The 22,771-nt window shown below is 38.4% G+C and overlaps 2 protein-coding genes across 2 annotated transcripts in view; one reads left to right on the top strand and one right to left on the bottom strand.

Annotated features, from left to right (window-relative positions):
* KMO (kynurenine 3-monooxygenase) overlaps positions 1-8,939 on the top strand; it is a 51,406-nt gene extending 42,467 nt beyond the window's left edge. Inside the window, 4 exon segments of the mRNA XM_032389282.1 lie at positions 6,911-7,012; positions 7,102-7,161; positions 8,737-8,868; positions 8,871-8,939. Of these exon segments, the coding sequence (XP_032245173.1) occupies positions 6,911-7,012; positions 7,102-7,161; positions 8,737-8,868; positions 8,871-8,939 (363 nt within the window).
* A 275-nt stretch (positions 8,940-9,214) lies between these two features.
* OPN3 (opsin 3) overlaps positions 9,215-22,771 on the bottom strand; it is a 45,143-nt gene continuing 31,586 nt past the window's right edge. Inside the window, exons 2-4 of the mRNA XM_032389283.1 lie at positions 21,079-21,398; positions 14,645-14,896; positions 9,215-11,814 (exon numbers count right to left, since the gene is read on the bottom strand). Coding sequence (XP_032245174.1) covers positions 11,551-11,814; positions 14,645-14,896; positions 21,079-21,398 — 836 coding nt within the window. The 3' untranslated portion in view covers positions 9,215-11,550. The remainder of the gene's footprint in view (positions 11,815-14,644; positions 14,897-21,078; positions 21,399-22,771) is intronic.

Genomic DNA, 22,771 nt, shown 5'->3' with positions numbered 1-22,771 from the left:
ATTTTGATTTGTACTTCTCTGATGATGAGTGATGTTGAGAATCTTTTTGTGTGTCTGTTGGCCATCTGTATGTCTTCTTTAGAGAAGACATGTCTTCTGCCCATTTTTAATTGGATTCTTTGGTGTTTTTTGATGTTGAGGTATGTATGTTCTTTATATTTTGGATACTAACCCTTTATCAAATACGTCATTTGCAAATATCTTCTATTTTGTAGGTTTTGTTGTCTTTTAGTTTTGTTGATTGTTTCCTTTGCTCTGTAGGAGCTTTTTATTTTGATGTAGTCTCAATAGTTTATTTTTGTTTTTATTTCCTTTGCCTCAGGAGATATATCTAGAAAAATGTTGCTAAGGCCAGTATCACAGAAATTATTGCCTGTGCTCTCTTCTAGGATTTTTATGGTTTCAGGTCTCATATTTAGAGATTTAATCCATTTTGAGTTTATTTTGTGTATGGTGTAAGAAAGTGGTCCAGTTTCATTCTTTTGCATGTGGCTGTCTAGTGTTCCCAACACCATTTGTTGAAGAGACTATCTTTTTCCCATTGCATATTTTTGACTCCTTTGTCAAAGGTTAATTGACCACATAATTGTGGTTTTATTTCTGAGCTCTCTATTCTCTTCCATTGATCTATGTGTCTATTTTTGTGTCAGTATCATACTGTTTTGGTTACTATAGCTTTGAAGTATATCTTGAAGTCTGCGATTGTGATACCTCCAGTTTTATTCTTCTTTTTCAAGATTTCTTTGGCTATTTGGGGTCTTTTGTGGTTCCATACAAATTTTAAGATTATTTGTTCTAGTTCTGCATAAAAGGCTGTTGGTATTTTGATAGGAATTGCATTAAATGTGTAGATTGCTTGTGGTAGTATGGACATTTTAACAATATTTGTTCTTCCAATCCATGAGCATGGAATGTCTTTCGTTTTGTTTGTCGTCTTCAATTTTTTTCATTAATGCTTTGTAGTTTTCAGAGTATAGGTTTTTCACTTCCTTGGTTAAATTTATTCCTGGGTATTTTATTATTTTTGGTGCAATTGTAAATGGGATTGTCTTCTTACTTTCTCTTTTGCTACTTCATTATTAGTGTATAGAAATGCAATGGATGTCTGTATATTAATTTTGTATCCTGCAACCATACTGAACTCATTTATCAGTTCTAGTAGTTTTTTGGTGGAGTCTTTAGGGTTTTCTATATATAGTATAATGTCATCTGCAAATAGTGAAAGTTTTACTTCTTCCTTACCAATTTGGATGATTTTATTTCTTTTTCTTCTCTGATTGCTATAGCTGGATTTCCAGTGCTATGTTGAATAAAAGTGGTGAGAGTGGACATCTTTCTCTTGTCCCTGATCTTAGGGAGAAAGCTCTCAGTTTTTCACCAGACTATGTTAGCTGTGGGTTTTTCATATATGGCCCTTATTATGTTGAGGTATAGTCCCTCTAAACCTACTTTGTTGAGGGTTTTTATGATGAATAGATGTTGTACTTTGTCAAATGCCTTTTCTACATCTATTGAAATGATCATATGATTTTTATCTTTTCTCTTATTGATGTGATGTATCACATTGATTGATTTGTGAATATTGAACCACCCTTGCATCTCAGGGATAAATCCCACTTCGTCACAGTGAATGATTTTTTTTAAAGTTGTTGGATTTGGTTTGCTAGTATAATGTTGGGGATTTTGACATCTACGTTAATCAGAAATATTGGCCTATAGTTATCTTTTCTGTGGTGTCTTTATCTGGTTTTGTACTAGGGTAATGCTGGTCTCATAGAATGAATTTGGAAGCGTTCCTTCCTCTTCTATTTTTTGGAATAGTTTGAGAAGAATATGTATTAACTCTTTAAATATTTGGTAGAATTGACCTGTGAAGCCATCTAGTCCTGGACTTTTGTTTGTGGAGGGTTTTTTGATTTCTGATTCAATTTCTTTGCTGGTAATTGGCCTATTCAAATTTTCTATTTCTTCCTGATTCAGTTTTGTGATGTTATATGTCTCCAGGCATATGACAAAATTTTTCATAATATTTTTTATAATCCTTTGTATTTCTGTGGTGTTAGTTATTATTTCTCCTCTTTCATTTCCGATTTGTTTATTTGGGGCTTCTCTCTTTCTTTGATGAGTTTGACTAAAGATTTATTAATTTTGTTGAACTTTTCATAGAACTAGCTCCTAGTTTCATTGATCTGTTCTATTTTTTTTAATTCTTTTTTCATTTATTTTTGCTCTAGCCTTTATTATTTCCTTCTTTCCACCAGTTTGGGGTTTTATTTGTTCTTCTTTTTCTAGTTCCTTTAGGTGTAAGGTTAGGTTGTTTGAGATTTTTCTTGCTTCTGGAGTAGGCCTGTATTGCTATAAATTTCCCTCTTAGAACAGCTTTGCTGAATTGCAAAGATTTTGGACCATTTTGTTTTCATTTTCATTTGTCTCTATGCATTGTCTGATTTACTCTTAGATTTCTTGGTTGACCCATTCCTTATTTAGTAGCATGTTATTTAACCTCCATGTATTTGTGTTCTTTCTAGACTTTTTCTTGTGGTTGATTTCTAGTTTTATAACACTGTGGTCAGAAAAGATGTATGGTATGACTTTGATCTTTTTTAATTTATTGAGACTTGTTTTATACCCTAATATGTGATCTATTCTGGAGAATGTTCCATATGTTTTAGGATGGAATGTTCTAATATATTGTTAGATCCATCTGGTCCAATGTGTCATTCAAAGCCACTGTTTCCTTGCTGATTTGTTTGATCTATCCACTGATGTGAGTTGGATGTTAAAGCCCCTACTATTATTGTATTATTATCAATTACTTCTTTTATGCTTCTTATTAGCTTCTTTATGTATTTGGGTCCTCTCATGTTGGTGCATAAATATTTACAATTGTTCTATATTCTTGTTGGATTATTCCCTTTATGATTATATAATGTCTTCTTTGTCTCTTGTTACAGTCTTGTTTAAAGTCTATTTTGTCTGATAGAAATATTGCTACTCTGGCTTTCTTTTCAGTTCCATTTGCATGACAAATGCTTTTCCATCCCTTTACTTTTAATTTGCATGTGTCTTTAGGTCTGAAATGAGTCTCTTGTAGGCAGTATATAGATGGGTCTTACTTCTTTTATCCATTCTGTCACCTTGTGTCTTTTAATTGGCACATTTAGCCCATTTACATTCATGGTAATTACTGATAAGTAGTATTTATCGCCAGGTTGTTGCTTCTTTTATGGTTGTTTTGTAGTTCTTCTCTGTTCCTTTCTTCTCTTGCCCCATTCTCTTATGGTTTCCTGGCTCCTTAGTGGTATATTTGGATTCTTTTCTCTTTATTTTTGCATATCTATTGCTGGTTTTTCATTTGTGGTTTATATATAACAAAGAATGCTTATAGAATTCTATATTAAGTTGATGGTCACCTAAGTTTGAGCCCATTCTAAAAGCACTAATTTTTTACTCCTCTCCCTCTATCCCACATTTTAGGTATATGGGTATATTTATATCCTTTTATTTTGTGAATTTCTTGACTGATTTATATAGATATACTGATTTTTACTGCTTTTGTGCTTCCTACTTTTCTTACTCTTATGGTCTTTCCTTTCCACTCAGAGTCCCCTTTAACATTTCTTGTAGGGCTGGGTTAGTGTCATTAATTCCTTTAACTTTTGTTTGTCTGGGGAACTTTTTATCTCTCCTTATATTTTGAATAATAGCCTTGCTGGATAGTGTAGTTTTGGCTGCAAGTTTTTTCTTTCAGTACTTTGAATATATCATGCCACTCCCTTCTGGCCGCTGAAAAATCAACTCATAGCCTTAGGGCGTTTTCCCTGTATGTAACTGTTTTCTTGCTGCTTTTAAGATACTCTATCACTACTTTTTGCCATTTTAATTACTATGTGTCTTGGTGTGAACCTTCTTGGGTTGATTTTGTTGGGGGCTCTCTGTGCCTCTAGGATCTTGCTATCCATTTCCTTCCCCAGATTCAGGAAGTTTTCAGCTATTATTCAAATAAATTTTCTGCCCCCTTTTCTCTCTCTTGTCCTTCTGGGATCTCTATAATCTGAATATTCTTATGTTTGATAGTGTCACTGATTTCCCTTAGTCTACTTTCATTTATTATTATTTTTTCTCTCTCTTGTTCAGCTTGATTGCTGTCCATTACTCTGTCCTCCAGGTCACTGATCCATTCTTCTGCAGCCTCTAGTCTACTATTTATTCCCTCTAGTGTAATTTTAATTTCAGTTACTGAGTTCTTCAAATTGATTTGTTCTTTTTTATGTTTTCTATCTCTTTGTTGAGTGTCTCACTGAATTCCTCCACTCTTTTCTCAAGTCCAGTGAGTGACTCTATGGCCATTACTTTAAATTCTCTATCAGGCATATTACTTATCTCCATTTCACTTAGGTCTCTTGTTCCGATTTTGTCCTGTTCTTTCATTTGGGACTTATTCCTCTGTCTCATTTTGCCTAAGTCGCTGTATCTGTTTCTGTGTGTTAGGAAAGTAAGCTACATCTTCTGCTCTTGAAAGTAGTGGCCTTTTGAAGAAGAGGTCCTGTGGTGCCCTGCAGTGCAGTGTCTCCTGTTCACCAGAACCTGACACTTCAGGGGAGTCTCTCATGTTAGTTGCCTGTGCCCTGTTGTGGCTGAGCCACATTTGCCTTCAGTCCAAGCATCTGCAGACGCTGTCTTTGCCTGTTGTGGTTAGGGTTTTATCCCTGTGTAGTTAGTGGGCCAAGCTGGGACTACCTTGGAGTTGAGTTGAGTCAGACCAGGTGTTGGTCAGGGCTGTCATACCATCAAACTACAGGGCGCTCTCCCTCTGTTGTCCCCTGAGTTTTTGTTGGTGGGAAGAGCCTGCATTCAGGCTCTGCCCTCAGCCCAATGCTGGGGCTGCCATTGGACTGGTATGTGTGGTCATATTTCTTTCTCCCCAGGGCAGGAGTCACTTTGGAGTGGTGCTGACCCCTGTTGGGGCTGCTTGCCACTGCCAGGCTTGTGGCACTGCTTTGGGTGGACTTCTGCCAAGGGTGTGTTGGAAGTGGCAGATCTGCAGGAAAATGTGGGGGTGGGTGTGCTGTTAGCAAGGTAGGTGGAGATAGTTGGTGCTGCAGTGGTTCTGGCAAGTGTCCATGTGTTGAAGCTGGGGGTGGGGGAGGGAATGGCATGCACCAGCTCTTTTTTTCTTGGAGAAGTCTCCCAAAGATACCTGTCCCTCAAGCACATGCTCTGAGATTAGTAAATAAATCTTCCCGCATTTCCTAGGCATTTTTCAAACTCTTGCTTCTATACTATATTGTATATCAGTGATTCTGTTTGTTGTGCTGTCTCTTTAAGGGTGGGGATTCAGTTTCCTCTCACCCTCCAGCTCTCTCCCAGCGGAGCCCTCTGATTTTTGAAGTTCCAGGTGTTAAGCCCCACTGACTGTAAGAACTCTCCAAGTTAGGCCCCTCTAGTTTTCAAAGCCAAATGTTATGTGAATTTGTCCTCTCAGTGTGGGTGCCCTATGCCTAGGGTGCCTGGCGTGGGGCCTCCTGCTCTCCGTTCTCCATGCCAGCAGTGCCCTTACCTCCTACAGATAGTCCTGTGGGTCACTGTGGCTCCTGACTGTGTCTCTGTCCTTCCTACCTTCTTCAATGTGGCCTCTTCCCTATACTTAGCTGTGGAGAGTCTGTTCTGCCAGCTTCGGGTCATTTTTCTGGGTTTTTTACACTGATGTGGTTGTTATCTAAATGTATCCATGGGATGAGATGAACCTAGGATCCTCCTACTCTGCAATCTTCCCCAGAAGTCACAAATGTTCTTTAATTTTTCTTTGCTCCAGCCCCATCACATACATGCCAAATAAGAATAGGTACAAAAAGAATACACACACACACACACAGTATTCCTTGCACATGGGTGGATTGTGACTATAGACGTGACAATGACCCATACACATCATGTCCATCTACATTTTAGGGACATTTAAGAGGTAACAAAGATGACAAAATTCTGATTTCAATCACTGATAATTCACAGGCTCAAACCTTAGACATTTGGTAGAGCTAGTAATATTTTATTTTAAGGAAAATATAATTTTGATATGTATTAACATATTTGGAAGATTTAAGAAACATTAAATGACCTTAACACTGTTAACATTATAAGCTACAAATTTGGAGTAGCTTTATAATATCCGTTGAGGCCTTATGCACCGAAAAAAAATATGTATATACCAAAGAAATTCATGGTCAGAGGATCAATACTCAGAAGAAAAACACAATTACATTTTGAGTCAGTCACATGAAAAACTCACAACAAATAGTTACGGTTAAACTTTTTAAATGATCAAATGAAAAATCCTACAAGATAAATTTAAAGAAAAGACAGAAAAAATAAAAAAAACTAGACAAAAAAGATAAAGTGGATTTCAGTTTGAGCAGAATTGTTTCATATGTGGTGAAGGAAGTTCTATAGGATACTGAAAGTCTTCGCTGATGTAACTTGCATGTGTCTTTAAAAACAAGACAGCTATAACACAATATTTGTTCTCAGAATGGAGTAAGTCAAGACAGACACAGCTTCAAAGATCCCTTCTTGCCATGAAGATTCCAAACCAGCCAGGAAACAATGGCAATTAGTCAAATCTTTGGTCCCACAGACTATCCCCAGATCTGGTTGAACAAACCTTTCACTGAAATGGAGTTCCCGTATTGCCCCATGAGCAAAATAGAGTTCTCTAACAGGTTTAAAGCAGTTGCTCAACCTTTTCAAGGTAATGTCTTATACTTTTACTAAAAGGGATTGGAAATGACTGTTAAGGAAATAAGAATTTGACTACACGGTGTCCAGCTTTGCAGTGAATGGGAATATGTTGTAGTAAAGAAATAAACGTTATTCATTGGAGGTGTTCTTTAAGACTCTTACGTTATTGCAGATGAGAGCACATGTCAACTCGAGGTGGTTCATCTTCCAAAAGAACATGGAAAGATTTCTTCATGCTCTTATGCCATCTACCTTTGTCCCTCTCTATACCATGGTAAGGTCTGGATTTAAGACACCTCCTCATTTTATTCTTCTGTTTAGCCATTAAAGAATCACAAGAATACTTTTTAAATGTCCTTACAGGTCACCTTTTCCAGAATAAGATACCACGAGGCAGTGTTGCGCTGGCACTGGCAGAAGAAGGTCGGAACAAATCGAAGTTCATAGTGTTACGGTTATGGTTCTTCAGGCAGATTCAGAAACAATGTGATAGACACCAAATGTTTGCTTCCAAATAAAAACTGTCCTGGTACACAGAGGGTAAAGTGCCTAATGAACAAAATTACAAAAAGGGAGAAAGGAAGAGAGAGCAAGCAAGAGGGGGAGAGAGAGAGAGTGCTTCTGAAGGGAAGAAATTCAAAAAAGAAACTGATGCTATTATTTATTTATTTTTTTAAGATTTTATTTATTTAGAGAGAGAGAGTGCGAGCACAAGTGGGGGAAGGAATAGAGGGAGAGGGACAAGCAGACTCCACGTTGAGCTCAGAGCCTGACGTGGGGCTTGATCCCACAATCCTGAGACCATGACCTGAGTCAAAATCAAGAGTCAGACACTTAACCAACTGAACCACCCAGGCGCCCCTGATGCTAGTATTTCTAAAAGTTTTACTTTATTTTAGCAATGTGATTTTTTTACTTTTATTTAGCAACTGAATTTTGCTCCATGCAGTATCTTTATGGGTATAATTTGTAAAACTGGACAGAATTGAATCACTTATAAAACATAATCTAATTCCAATTTAATGCCATAACATGTTCATTTTAAGCAGCTGACCCAGAGATGCCAGTAAATAGACATTCAGATTCCTGATCTTTGACTTTGAAAATCTGACAAGTTTATTCATTCAGCAAATCATTTTATTCAATGTCTAGACACTGAGCTGGGCATGGTGATGAATAAGCAGCAGCCCCTCTCCTCCTGTAGCTCAGAGGCTGGTGGGGCAGGCTGACAGCTTCTGTGGAGAGGCACAACTGCCTTGGAGGAGAACGGAAGGGGCCGGGGTGGGTGGGGCTCAGTGGGCCTGGAAGGCAGCCCTGATGTGTGAGAATGGCCGGAGGTGCAGCTGGAATGGCAAGAAGGACCTCAAGCATTTTGAATATTATGTCGAGGGAAGCAAGGAGACCAATGGAGACTAATAGACTCAGGTGTGGATTTTAGAAAGAATGCTTTGCTGTGTGGAGACTGGATTGGAAGGAATCTAGATTTATGCCTACAAAGATGAAAAAAATAGGACCCCGGCCCTCAAGGAGCTAAAAGTCTAATAGGGGAAAGACAGTGACAGGCAGTGAGAATGTGGGACACTTAATGCCACCAAGCCAATCACTCTTCTCATGGAGACTCTGTGCAGGGTCTGAGCAGTGACTGAATCATTTGTGGCTTCAGCACAGTACTCTTCTAAGATAGCACTATAACTCTTTTTATAAACTGTGTGTGTGTTTATGGCTATACAAAGGCAGACTGCTAAGAATTCATTATACAGAACACATGGATTCAGTTATTTCTGGGAAGGGAGAGAGGACAGAGACAGAGGAAGGAAGCTCCAAATTCCTGACCTTACCAACCACTATAGGTCTTGACCTAGTGATCATGCAATTAAATTGCTGTTTTAGGTTAAAGAACAAAGAAGACATTGTATACTCCTTGGTTGTTTAAGAATGAAGTCTTTTAAGATCTTTATCTCTGGACAAATAAAATGAGACTTCTTGCTGTTTTTACAGGTGATAAACAAAGGACTCTTTTTCTTTGGGGCACTGATAGCCATTGGTAGTACCTACCTATTTATGAGCTCCATGTCACTGAGACCCCTGCACTACTTCAGAAGACCATGGGACTGGCTCACTTACTTCCAGATAACAGGACATGTTTCCCTGCAAACTCCATGGAGTCACTAGAAAAAAATCCCAATATCATTAGCAGGTGATATAAAGATTCTGAAGTGGCAAATGGATTTCTTTTTAACTAAAACTAAGGATCAAAACCATGTTTCTATCATCATCTTTAATTCACTAGTGAAAAATATATGTCAGCTTACAATTAAATTCAGTATAGAATTTCTCTGTGTGTTCACTGTGATTATTGGGGGGGGGGAACCAACCCCAAACTACAGTTTAAATTGCAAAACACAGCTTTTCCACAACACTACACATAGATGTGGTCATTCTAAATATAAAAATGCAATGATGAAGATCTCTTTCACTTCTCAAAAAGTAAAGCACCAGAGGCCTCAAGGAAGACATTGATCACATCTTCTCTTTCAAGGACATAGTTAAGGTCACAATGGGACTGACTCCTAACACCCAGGACTAAGAACTATGATTTGCCTAACATGTTAAGTACAGTTTTGATCACGTGGATGGAACTTATCCAGCATAGAGCTCAGCTTCATTTACTAAAACTGGAAGTATAAATGAGGAATTTGGGGCACTCTAGAGAGTTACAAAATGAACTAATTTTATTTCACAGTCTTCAAAGGCCAGTATTACCTTTTGAAGATTAAAAAAAGGGGGGGGCTATTAATCCCATACTAAGTGAAGAATAAGAAGAGTTTTATTTACAAATTAAACATCGATATATACAACAGAGTGGAAAGGAAATAAGGGAAGACAGTTTTCATAGAAATTATTCCATTTGAGACTCTCAAGAAGCAGTTTACTAACCAGCGATAAACTTGATTTTGAAAAGTTCTTTTAGTGAAAACATTTTCTTTGGTTCTTCCTTCTTCAGTTGAGCAACTGAAACACTCAGAAGTCTTTCAAACATGATTAATCATGAAGATGCTACACCAGTAGGACAGTCACCTAAGAAATAAAAACTAGGCAATAAAATTAAATGGTTTAGTTTCTTTTTTATATAGTTAAAGAAATCCTTGAGTTCTAATGAGCTGTGTGTAGTCTAAACAATGACTCATGGGAAAATGGCATCTTCGCTAACACTGACCATTGATTAGCCAGTAGACTGACTGAAGAGCAAAAAGGATTAAATAATACATTTTATGAGTACAGTTTTACACTTACTTTCATCCCCTTCAAATGTAGGTTTGTTTAATTTTTTGCTTGGAACTCCTTTTCTAAACCCAAAACTCTTGGCAAAATTGTGGCAAATTGTCAAGAAGAGAAGATAATCTTGCCGAGTTATGTTTGAAATGAAACATGGAAATACTTATCGGCCATCAACACATCCTTTCCATGTACATCCCTGCTAATGTATGATTCCCTAGCCTCCATGATTACTTTGAAATTCACCACCTTTTCTTTGCTGGGTTGCTTTTTAATATTCTTTCTGGAGCTTGCTTAGCAGCATTGCTTGTATACTATACAATATAGTATAGAAGCAAGAGTTTGAAAAATGCCTAGGAAATGCGGGAAGATTTATTTACTAATCTCAGAGCGTGTGCTTGAGGGATAACACCTTGCCTATTCATCTTGAAGCTTCTCTATATCATACTGCATACAGCAAGTCTTTTTTTTTTTCAGAGGAAGCCAAGGTGCTGATTTTCTTTTTCACCCTGGAATTGTCTCTTTGATAAATTTGATTGGTCAAACAGAGGATGTGACTATGATTAGGATCCAACACTACAGAAAATTTGAGATTTCCTAGTGATTTCACACATGTATGATACAAAGTTATTTTTACAGCTATTTTTGAGCTGTGAATACAGCTAAGTATTTTTGAGAAAAATGTATTATGTGCCTTGGAAAATAGTGTCATTTAAAAAAATATATTCAAAATGAAAATTTTCAACATGTTAGAAGTTGATGGTGCCAGATGCCCATCTTGTGCCATAAGTGGTTTTTCGTTATGGAAAGCACCCATTGAATTAAAACAATTGTCTTGCTCAGTTGCTTCCAGAGACTAGAAAGCATATGGGCAATTCAGATTTCCTGCTGAGCCACAAAAGTTCTGTTGATATTGTGGGAGCCCAGGGCAGGCTGCCCGAAAATATGCCACAATTTTGAATTAAACTTCCTTAAGAAACAGCAAGTGCAAAAAAGACAGTCTGACCTTCCTTTGTCCCCCTGAAAGCAGGAAATCTCTTGTGTGACAAGTACCTCCCTAAAGCAGGGGGTAGAGAGACATCTGTATCATCAGAGAGAGAGAATTGAGGGCTGAAAAAACCTACATAAATAAACCTTACTTTTACTAAATTACTACCCAGCCCAAATCCCGTTTAGAATTCTTTACTGATCGAAGCTCCCAAACATGAGTTTTCCTGTCCTGTCAATTCCTTATAGATTTATGTCTCTTTGTCTAAAATGTGTAAAAGCTACATGTCTTGCTCATTTCTTTGGGTCTCAATTTTATTATTGGGCCTCCATGCACGCAGAATTAAACTTTTGGGTTTTTTTTCTCCTGTTAATCTGTCTCATGTCAATTTTATTCCTACACCAGGCAGAAGAAACTTTTAGGGCAGAGGAAAGTTTTTCCTCCCCCAAAATATTACATAGAATGGGGATTCCAAAACAGTCCTTATAATGGAAGTCTAGAAGTGGTTTCCAGTAGAAGGCCTCATCTTTCATTACCATTATTCCTTCCTATAAAGGACGAACTTGGATTACATCAACCTTTGGCACACTGGTTTTGTCACTGTCATCGACTGATAGTGATTCATCACTGGTGATGATAAAAATAATGGAAGAAGAATTAAAAGTCACTTTTTTCTTTGGTCTGTCCCCATCTTTTTGTGACATCACAATGGGTCTGATCTGCATTTCACTCCCATTGGCTGGTAGGTCCTTAGCAGGTCTCTGACATCTCAGCAGTCGGAAACATAGCAGTTGCAAAAGAGATCTTCGGAACTGGGCAGAGAGAAAATAAAGTTGAATATAAAGTAAAAATTTGGCCCTTAATCTGGATTAACATTCAATAAAATTAGTTGAGTTTAATTTTGGTTGTTCTTTTTTGTTAGCTGGGGTGGGTGTGGGGTTAGGTGGCAATGCTCATATGTACCTAAATAATCCTGGAGTTTTATGGTTTTTATTATTATAATTCTCATTAACAAAATCATATAGGACTATTACAATACCTTATAATCTCTATGGATTCAAGTTGCATGCGCCTTTTATGAGGGCAACTAAATCTGTTTCTTTAAGGAATTTGAACATTAATTCATTCCACAAATATTCAGTGAGCGTCTACAAGGTAATAGCCACTGTGCTATAATTTGGGAATATTGTGGGCAGCAAAGACTGACAAGGCCCTTCCTGCAGAGTTTACAGTCTGCTGTACTCACTAATGTTCCTTTGATTAGGTAAAGAGTTTAATTCTATAAAGATTAGGACCAGGATATAAATGAGAAAAACCTTGGGACACCTGGGTGACTCAGTCAGTTGAGCTTCTGACTTTTGGTTTTGGCTCAGGCTATGATCTCAGGGTCTTGAGATCAAGCCCTGTGGGGGGCTCTGCACCCAGCAGGGAGTCTGCTTGAGATTCTCTCCCTCTGACCCTGCCCCAACTTGTGCTCTCGCATGTGCTCTCTTTCTCTCTGGAAAATAAATAAATAAATCTTTTAAAAAATAAATGAGAAAAACCTTTTTCTTGTTAATCCACTGAAATGGTGGAGTCATTTGTTACAATAGTCTATCATGACCAATAAAACACATAAATAAAAAGTTACTTAATTTAACTTTTATCCCCTTTGTTCAGAGCAAAATAAAAGTTTAATACATGGGCTTTCCCAGATCAGGAAATATCAATGAAAAATACAATAGCTAGCTACATTGATTTCTGTCTTCTTTAAACCTCACTTATACACAAGTTAGTATTTATTTTATACTCACATTTAAAAATATTTGCTTGAGACTATCTGTTCATCAAACTAGTGTTTGCTATATCAGGTTAAGTGCTAAAGATACATTATTATAAGGGTTAAAGTATGCCAAAATATGTTTTCCCACATAAATGGTAAGCTCCTTGAGGATAAGGACCATTATTTTATTTATTTGTTTATTTTTATTTGTTAGTTTATTGTGTCTTTTAGACTTCCTGTTTAAAGTGTGCTCCTGAACCAGAAACATGGGGACCACGTGCAAGCTTGTTAAAATGCAGAATCTTGGCCACCCAGGCATACCAAATCTGAATATACACTTTTGTTTACAATCTCTCCTGGTGTGATGTATGCACATTAAATTTTTAAAAGAACTGACATATGGCCCACTGGCCCAGAGAAAGAACCCAAAAAATAATTATTAGGTAATATATTTTAAATGTAATTATTTGCCTGTTGAAGTGGTGGTTCTTAAAGTATGAAGCCCTTACATGCTCAAAAAATTAGTTATGAACCATCTTGTCAGAAAAATTCACATGTGTATATTCTTAAAAAGTTTTATGACTAATTTCAGGGGTTCTCATGGCTCTCCTGAAGCCAATTCACGTAATTCTCAGATTTTAAAGACTCCAAGTTAAAATTCTCTGGGTTCAAGTAAATAGATAAATGAAGGCATCATCAAAGAGAAAGACCATCAGTGAATGGAGATTGAAACCATATGAAAGTAAGAAGAGGGAGATTTAGCAGTGAACATTATAAGGTTAGTTGAAGAAATGCTCTCTTATTCCAAACTTTTGAGCATTAGTAGCCAGAGTAGCTATTATCGCCTGTTATTCCGACCTGTTACTTTAAAATTCCAATGGAGGGGCTCCTGGGTGGCACAGTCCGTTGAGCATCAGACTCTTGGTTTTGGCTCAGGTCGTGATCTCAGGGTTGTGAGACTGAGCCTTGAGTTAGGCTCAAGGCTCAGTGTGCAGAGTCTCCTTGAGATTCTCCCTCCCTCTCCCTCTGCCCCTTCCTCCTCCTCTGCCCCCCGTCCCTCCACCTCGTGTTCTCTCTCACTCTCTCTCTCTAAAATAAATAAATATTTAAAAAATAAAAATAAAAAAATTTCAATGTAGTAATTAGCCATTATTTATAACTTCTAAATTCTCTTATATTTAAGCTTTGTAACTTAGAGGCTTAGCTTCATGCTTCATGGCAATCATAATGGGGCCTCTCATAGTCATGACTGACAATCATCAAGTCAAAACCTTTCTACCACAAAAACAGATAATAAGCTTCCCATTAGATCTAGAGGAGTTTCTGGAACCAAATTAATTTGAGCTACACACTGGTTGTGGCATGTGAATAATGGTACCTGTAACCCTAAGTGGTTAACTATGAGCATGGACTTTGGTGTTCAAGCAAACCAGATTGGAATCCAGGCACCAACAATTCCTGGATTGGGCAAGTCATTTAAGTTTTTTGAACTTGTGTTATAGTTCGTAAATAAAGTAAGAAATATTAGTGCCTATCTCATGGTGTTTTGAAAGATAATGGGTATAACCTCCATAGTACAGTAAGAATTTTAAGTAAATTAAACTTTGTGGCTATTATTATTACTAGACATAAAATGTTCTCTGATGAATTAAATATTAACTTTAATAGAATTTTACTTAACAAGATCTTTTGGTAGATCGTAGAATTGTTATTATTTTCTTTGGGAATATCTTACATTTATTCCTGAACACTTTTTCCTATAAAATTCTTGATTTAGATTTTATCATTGAAGATGTCCTGAATAATCTCTATAAAAAGTATTATATTTTCCAACAACCACATCCACATGGTGAAAACAATGTGTTTATTACCATACTTACCTTTCTGATCATGATGATATAAATAATCGGATTATATACAGTGCTTGATTTAGCAAAGAGATATGAAACAATAGATACTGTTGGAGTGACCAGGTGTCCATAACCATTAACCACCAAGAAACAGATCACGATATAAGGCATCCAAAAGATAAGGAAGATAAATATCATTAAAAAGCACATTTTTGCCACTTTCTTTTCATATCTTAAAATCTTAATCACTTGAATTGTCTGAAGATCTTCAACACAACGAAGCTGCAGAAAGGAGAAAGAGTTGAAAATGAAAGAATCCTTTTCTCATGTTGTTTTGATAATAGATATTCAGACAAAATTTCAGGGCCCACCCTAGTGGAAAGACAACTCAACAGGACCTTGGGGGCCAACTCCTGATCCAAGAACCTGAAGCTGGGCACAGCCCTTAATCCCTCTGGGTCTCAGTCTGTGCATCTTTAATATAGTACTTTGAGCCACATAGCCTCTTTGATCCTTTAATGGTTTTTAACGTTTTCCAATTTATTTAAAGAATAAAATGGGGGCACCTGGGTGGCTCAGTTGGTTGAGTGTGGGACTCTTGGTTTCGGCTCAGGTCATGATTTTACAGTTGTGGGATCAAGCCCCGCCCTACTGTGCTCCACACCCAGTGTGTAGTCTGCTTGGGATTCTCTCTCTCCCTCTGCCTCTCCCCTCCCCCACCAAAAGCATGCACGCTCTCTCTCTAAAATAAATAAATAAAATCTTAAAAAAGAAGAAGAAGAAAATGAATTATTTTGCCTAGATCTTCCAGTCACTGAAAGACAACCTGAAAGAGTTCTGATAAATTGGAAACAGTTTCTCCATGATCCTGGAAACTCTTATCCAGATCATAATCCTCAACTTCTCAAACCAGGCAACAAACATGTGATGTCAGTTCTGCATGGTTAAGCCGGTCTTGATTAAACTTAATTCCCAAATGAATTCTTGCTGGAAACTATGGTGACTTCCCACTCACAGCTAACTACAAAGTGGAATTTGATGGGGACCTTGCTTGTGGTTGGTTTCATCAGGGCTCAGGTGCAGAGAACACTTGTAGCCACATTCCTGTAAACTCAGCATATCTGCTTTTATTTTATCCCTATTAAAGCACTGAGGAATAATGGCCTACAATCTGAAAGTTGTTTGGGTTTCTCAGATAAAAGTTCTTTAGAAGTTCCTTCTATTGTTATTATAAATTTGTTAGTAAGGGGAGGAGGATAATATTCCTCTACACCAAAAGTATGTTCTTAAATAAAATGGTTATTTCTATCCTAAAAAGCTAAGTTTGCTACAAAAATACAAATGCCTTATATATTTAAAATAAGGTATCTTGCATACTGTTTATATTTAGTATACAATTTTAAAACTGGGAAATCTATTGCATTCCAACAAAACCTAAGGGTTCTTTTTATTTCTAGCATTATCATAAAAATTAAGGAAAAAATTTCCAAATAAATCAGAACATGTGCTTATAGTATTTAAAAGCATATTTGAATTGATACAGCTAAATTATTGATATCCACTAAAATTACATTTAAGAAACTATATTCTTAGTAGAATCACATATTCATATTGACAGAGAATAGGAAGAAAATATGGATAATTAAAATGATTGAGTTTTTATAGAGTAGAGAGAATGTATAGGAGTGGGCATGATTGTAAAGTTGGATACTATTATTATCTATGTGTACAATTCTATTTTAAAATAAACTATTTTATTTAATGTGACAGAACAGCATTTTTTTTTGGGTGGGTAGGAGATTTTCCCTAGAGTTTTTTAAGAAGTGGAGTTCTAGTGGAATTCTAGTTAAAGCTCTTTGTGGAGTTCTAGTTAAAGCTCTCGATTTGGAATTAGGTCTGGATCCATATTCCAGATTCACCCCACTTTTGCTCCTGGCAATCAGTTACTTCCTCTAAGAGTCAAGATTAAAGGAGGTTCAAATGAATAACCTATTGGACTTAACGGAAGTTGGGTCCAAGTTCCACACATACAACTTTGTGGAATTGTATTCAAGATTAAATATTTATTTACATTGGAATTATATTTGAAACTAACATATTTATATGCATTTGTACTTTCATGATACTATGGAATATTTGGAATCATGATTTTTGGTTTCTCAGAGTTTCAATTAATGAATATATATACACACACATACATATATATGTATGTATATATTCAATATACTCAATATATGCAATATAACCCCAGCTCAATCATCTGTCCCCAATTCCCCACCATCCAGAGCTCCCACAGACTCATCTCTACCCTTTCTGGGCAACTCAGCTCCCATCCTCTCACCATTTTTCAAAGCAGAGCACTCATTTATCATCTTGGAATTACATGCATGCTGGAGAAGTTAATTTAAGGAAATATTGAGTTGGGAAAGCCCAGTTCCTCTTTGGTATAAGGATATAGTTCTGACTACTGTTTTGGATTATTTGGGTTTGTATATGTGTGTAGTTTCCATGATTATTTTTCATTTATCTCTTTTGGTCTCTCTGTTTTATCATTCTCTATTCCTTCACTCTGTTCTTTCCATGTTTTCCAAATAAAGAGCTCTACTTAATGTCTTACCCTATTTATTCAATCATTTGAGAGTATTTTTCAAAATTGCCATGGATGAAGCAAAAGCATATGCACAGTTGAATTTGTCCTGAAGGATGAACCACTTAAGACAAATCCCCCAGAATTCCCAATAAAAGTGTCCTCTGCCTATATTAAATTGGGCTCATTGATCCAGACACCTGTAGATTTTCAAAAACTTCACTGTGAATCCTCTTCTCACATGAGAAGCTGTGTCTCCATCACTGCTATGAGTCACCCTTCTGGATAAGTAAACAGAGGCGATGGTGTCTCCAGGTTCTGAGTGGAGAATATTGTGGTCTAGAGTCAAGTCCCTTGACACTTGTACCACTTATCCTTTCTATGCACTGTCTGTAACTCATTCCAAAAATAGTCTCTGATCAACTATTGTATGAAAGTACTGTTCCAGCTATAGGTGAAAAACTAAATAAGACTGGGTCTCTGCTTTTAAGGAATTCGCTGTATTCTGAGGGTGACAGGCACATAGACTCCTTCCATAGGTGATACATGTCATGAGGAAGATGACCAGAGAGGGCTATGGGAACACACAGGATGGGTAACGGATTTAGACATGGGTAAGGGCAAGAAGATACTGAGCTCAGCCTTCTGTGGTGAGTCAAGTAAGGAGGAAGGACAGAGTGTTCCAGGGACAGGGAGTATCCTAAAGCAAAGTAGTAAAAGAACACATGTCAAGTTCTGGGAACAAGAAATACTGCACTTGACTGGAATCTGAGGTGGCAAGAGGGTAGGCATGTCAAGAAATAAAGCTGGACACATAGACAAGAGATGGTAATGCAGAACTCTGGTAGTCACACTCAGGGGCTTTATTTTTAATCATGAAGGCAGAGGAACCTCTAAAGGACTTTAAGCTGGGCAGTGATATGAGAGAAGTTGCATTTAAGAACAATTACTCTGGCAGAAGTATGGAGAAAAATGGATTAGAAGAAAAGAAGAAGAAAAGAAGAAAAAACTAAGGTCCTTTTGAACTGAGTTTGTGGCAATAGGAGAAGGGAAAAAGGATATGAGGAAAAATAGGAGGTTGAATAGATGAAAATTGATAATTGGTTGGGTGTAGGGGGAGACATGGATGAGGAATAGTCAAATATTGCTCTCTCATTTCTGGCCAAAGAATAATGACCATTTACTGAGAAAGGAAATGGAGGAGCAGCAGATCTGGGGGAAGGATGACCAAACTGTCTTCACACACATAGAATCTGATAAGTCTGAATGTTCTGAAGGGGCACCTGGGTGGCTCAGTCAGTTAAGCATCTGCCTTCAGCTCAGGTCATGATCCCGGAGTCCCAGGATCGAGCCCCACATCAGGCTCCCTGCTCAGTGGGGAGTCTGCTTCTCCCTCTGTGCCTCACCCCACCCTCACCCCACTCTCTCATGCTCTCTCTCACTCTCAAATACATAAAATCTTAAAATAAAAAAAGAATCTGATAAGTCTGGGGGCCATCCCAGTGGAGGTGTGCAATAGGCAACTGACTGTGGGACCTGACAGAGGTCAGAAGAACACCCTGGGTCAGAAATAGAGATTCCAAAGTCACCAAGCTATTGTTAGAAGGGGAAATCCTAAGAGCATATGAGATGCCCAAGGCCAGTGTGTAGTATGAGAAAAGAGCTACACACAGAATGCTTGGAGGCCCATGGGAAGCAGCCCTTGGCAGAGACCTAAGAAGATGGGCCAGAGAGTCAGCAACAATGATAGGAGACAGTGGGTCCTAGAAACAGTGGAGGAGAAAACCACAAATGAGTGGAAGTTGTTAATAATGCCACAAGTGTCAAATGTCATGGATGCCAGAAAAGAAAAAAGAGATAGAAATGTGTTCATTGGATCTAACAGTTGGGAGATCATCAATTACCTTAATGTGGGCTATTTCTGTGACAGTGTGCTCAAGGAAGGAGGCACCAATTTGCAATGGGTGAGGAATTAAATGCTAGGTGAATTTATTAAACTACAAACTCTATGAGGCAGGGGCAATATCTTATACATGTTGTATCCTCAGAGCGCAGTCAATGTCTTAGTCAGCATGGGCTTCCATAACAATATACCATAGACTGAGTGGCTTAGACAACAGAAATGTATTTCTCACAAATCTGGAGGCTGGGAAGTCTAAGGTCAAGGTGCCCGCAAGGTAGGTTTCAGTATGAGACCTCCTTTCTCAGCTTGGAGATGGCTGCCTTCTCTCTGTGTACTCATACGGTGGAAAGAGAGATGGAGGGAGGGATGGAGAGATGGATGGAGGGAGGGAGGAAGAGACACACAGAGAGAAAGAGAGAGCCACTAATCCCATCATGAGGGCCCCACTCGCATGACATCGCCCTAATTACCTCCTAAAAACCCCATCTCCAATACCATCGATTGGGGATTAAGGCTTCCATATATAAATTTTGGAGAGACAAAAACATTCAGACCATAATAGTAAGTAATTGGTGCATTCTAGATGCTCAACAAATATTGGCCAAATGAATGCTTATTGAATGGTGATATAGTACCAAAAGCCACTAGTGGTTCTTTGAGTAAGCACGGGTGGGGAGAGCAATAAAGTGACAGCCAGAGGGAGTTGAGAGTAGATTTTGCTTTTGTATAATATTAGCATAGTTATTGCTAAAGAGAAGGAGCCAGTAGTAAGGGAGAGACTGGAGATGTAAGTGAAAGAGAAAACTAATACTTGAGAGAGGTCCCTGGGGCAGAGAATGGGGTTGGGGAAAAACCAGAAGCTAGGGTCAGCTTGGCCTTGAGAGATCTATTCCATGACCCTGTAACTGAAGAGAAGGGCCTACCAATGAGGCTGAACAGAGAGGCTTATATAAAGGGGGACAGGGAGGTGAGAAATTTCTTGATAATGGCTTTCTTCTGCCCAATAAATAAGCATGATTATTTGATAAGAATGAATGGAGGATAGGGCAAAAGATTAAAATGATCACTGAGGATTTATAGTGGCGATTGTGTGAGAGATTGGACCATCTAGGGATCCAAACATCACTAGACACTGCTGAGAGGACATCTGGGTATGGATATTGGGAATCTGGGGGCAGATTTTCCTCCAGCTCCTCTTTGTAGTTTGACTACAGGCATGGGGAAAACCTATCATTCGATTGATGTGGGGATTTTTTTTTTCTTTTTTACAAAATGGGTATGTATGAGAAAAGTTCGAATGTGGAAGTTGGCAGGGTTTATGATTTAAAGTGATACATGTAGCCATGTTTGATTAAAAAAAAGGTGAAAGCTAGAGGGGCTTAGCAGGGTGCATAAGAGACTGATGAGCAGGAGTTCTGAAGAAGAAAGACACAAACAGGAAGACATGGTGAGTGAGCAAGGAAAACATACATGGCTAAAGTAGGAGACTGCCTCACACAGTCACTTCAGACTCCTTGCTAGCACTCAACAGGAAACCCGCTTGTGGTCAGTTCTTGTGCTTTATATTTCAGAAGTGATTTCCAGACAACATATCTATACTATGCTCTAAGTGGGTTTATGCGACCTTTGAATGAATAAAATCATGAGAAGTGTGGAATTTCCTTGTTTAGAGTTCTTTAATTCTAAGAGTGCTAGAGAATGCAGGTGTTCTTGGTTGTTACTGATTTTATCTGTCTAGAACATCTTTCCTTCCTCCTTGTGGTTTAGAGAGTAGCGTAGAGAGAGTAGATGTTACTCCTCATTGGTCTTTTAGAGAGTGACTCAGTGCACAATTCTATTGAGTGGGAAGTCCCCGAGAAGTGATCCAGCTGCGGACAACCACTAATCATGTAGGGAGAGTTTGAGTCTCTTCTGCACAGAATTGTGCACCCTGGAAATAGTTTAGGGGAGGGGCATTTGCAGTTTTCAACTTACCATTCGAATGGAATACAGAATATGGCCATAGCAATGGGCTATGACGCCCAGAGGCACCACCAGACAGCCAAGAAATAAGAAAAGCACAAAGGAGGAGTCGTTGGCGTCCTTGGATTTCCAGTCCACAGAGCATCCTAGTCCATGTACGTCCAGGATGTACCTGTTCCAGCCCAGCAGAGGTGCTCCTGACCATGCCAGTGAGTACAGCCAGATGTAGGTAATGGCCCTCCAGGCCCAGGAAAAATTGATCACTCTGGCATGGACCACACGAATATAACGTTCATAGGCCAGCACAGTTAGGGTAGTAATGGATACAATCCCTGCAAGAAGAGAAAGTGGGACAGTATAACATGGCGCCGGGGCAGACGGACGTAGCAGAGGTTACACTGTCCACTGGACACACCTCACAGTGTGTCTGGAACTAACAAGGTGCTCTAAAAGTGACATATCTAAGAGGAATAATGCCTCACAGTCCCCAGGAAATTTGACTGGAAACATATTTACCCAGAACAGAAAACAAATGGCAGGTAGATTGCAGCAGGACAAAAAGAAAAGCCCTAAAGCCAGCACCACCCCGATGATACAGCTCCTGTGTTCAACTCTCTGCCAGAGAGAAACTCTGAAGAGTCAGTCACTAAGTGAGTCTCATTTGCTTTGACCTTCTCTCAGTTGTGTCTGACTCAGTATTGAAGACGAAATTGAAGTGGGTTTCACAAGGCTGAACTGACCAAAGTTATGGTAAAAGTATGCAGGGGGCTGGGTTAACCTTCCTGCTCGCAGATGTTAGCCTACGAACTGTTCTCGTGCAAGACTGCTGACAAGGGAGTGAAACCGTCTGTGCTCCCCTGGTCTTCATTTATGCCTCCATTTTGCAACAAATATATTTTAACAACATTATTCATTTATTTCCTTGCCTCTTCCCAGAGAGTGATTTATTCAATCAACAAGCTTCTATTGAGCACTTACTGTGTGCCAGTCACTTTTTCAACCCTGGAGGTTTAGGGATGACAGAAATGCAGAAATCTAGGTGCTTGGAGGGAACCCAGTCGTGTAAACAACAGTAAGACTGCAGGAGGTATAAATGTATTGCGGGAGTCACAGAACAAGGGGCCTTTGTGCACCAGGCAGAAGCATATTCCAGGAAGAATTAAGAATTATGTACCAGAGCATGGAGATGATTTAAGGGTCTAAAAATGACGAGAGGATTCAGAGGTGCCAGGACTCAGAGGATACAAAGGAGAGAGGAGGTTAGAAGGAGCAGATGAGGTCATTGGAGAAAGGCTTTTGATTTCTTGCTAAGGGTTTTTATTTCTTTCTCTGTTCTTTAGAAAAAAAAAAACAAACCACTTTTCCTGTATAAAACAGTGATTATAAACCTGTTACTTTGTCATGTTTTTTAAGTGTGAGGTAACAACAGTTATCTTCTTCCTCCTCCTCCTCCTTTTTCCTCTGAAAGGACCCTCATTCCTGCAGTGGTATAGAAATCCCGTCCCAGGCCAGTGCATGGAGACCAGCTTGAAGGCTACTGCAGTAGTCCAGGCAGGTATGATGGGGCCTGAATTAGAGTACCTTTAAAGGTATGAACAGCAAAGTCTGGATTCCAGGGACATGTGATTAATATCAACAGAACCCACCAGCTTATTGAATGTGAAGAGGGAGGGAGAGAGAGGAGTCAAGAATCACTTGGGAGACG

Source organism: Phoca vitulina, unplaced genomic scaffold (genome assembly GCF_004348235.1).
Source record: "Phoca vitulina isolate PV1807 unplaced genomic scaffold, GSC_HSeal_1.0 scaffold54, whole genome shotgun sequence".
Lineage (NCBI taxonomy): Eukaryota > Metazoa > Chordata > Mammalia > Carnivora > Phocidae > Phoca > Phoca vitulina.
Note: the sequence above shows the minus strand (reverse complement) of the source record. Positions and strands in the feature narration are given on the sequence as shown.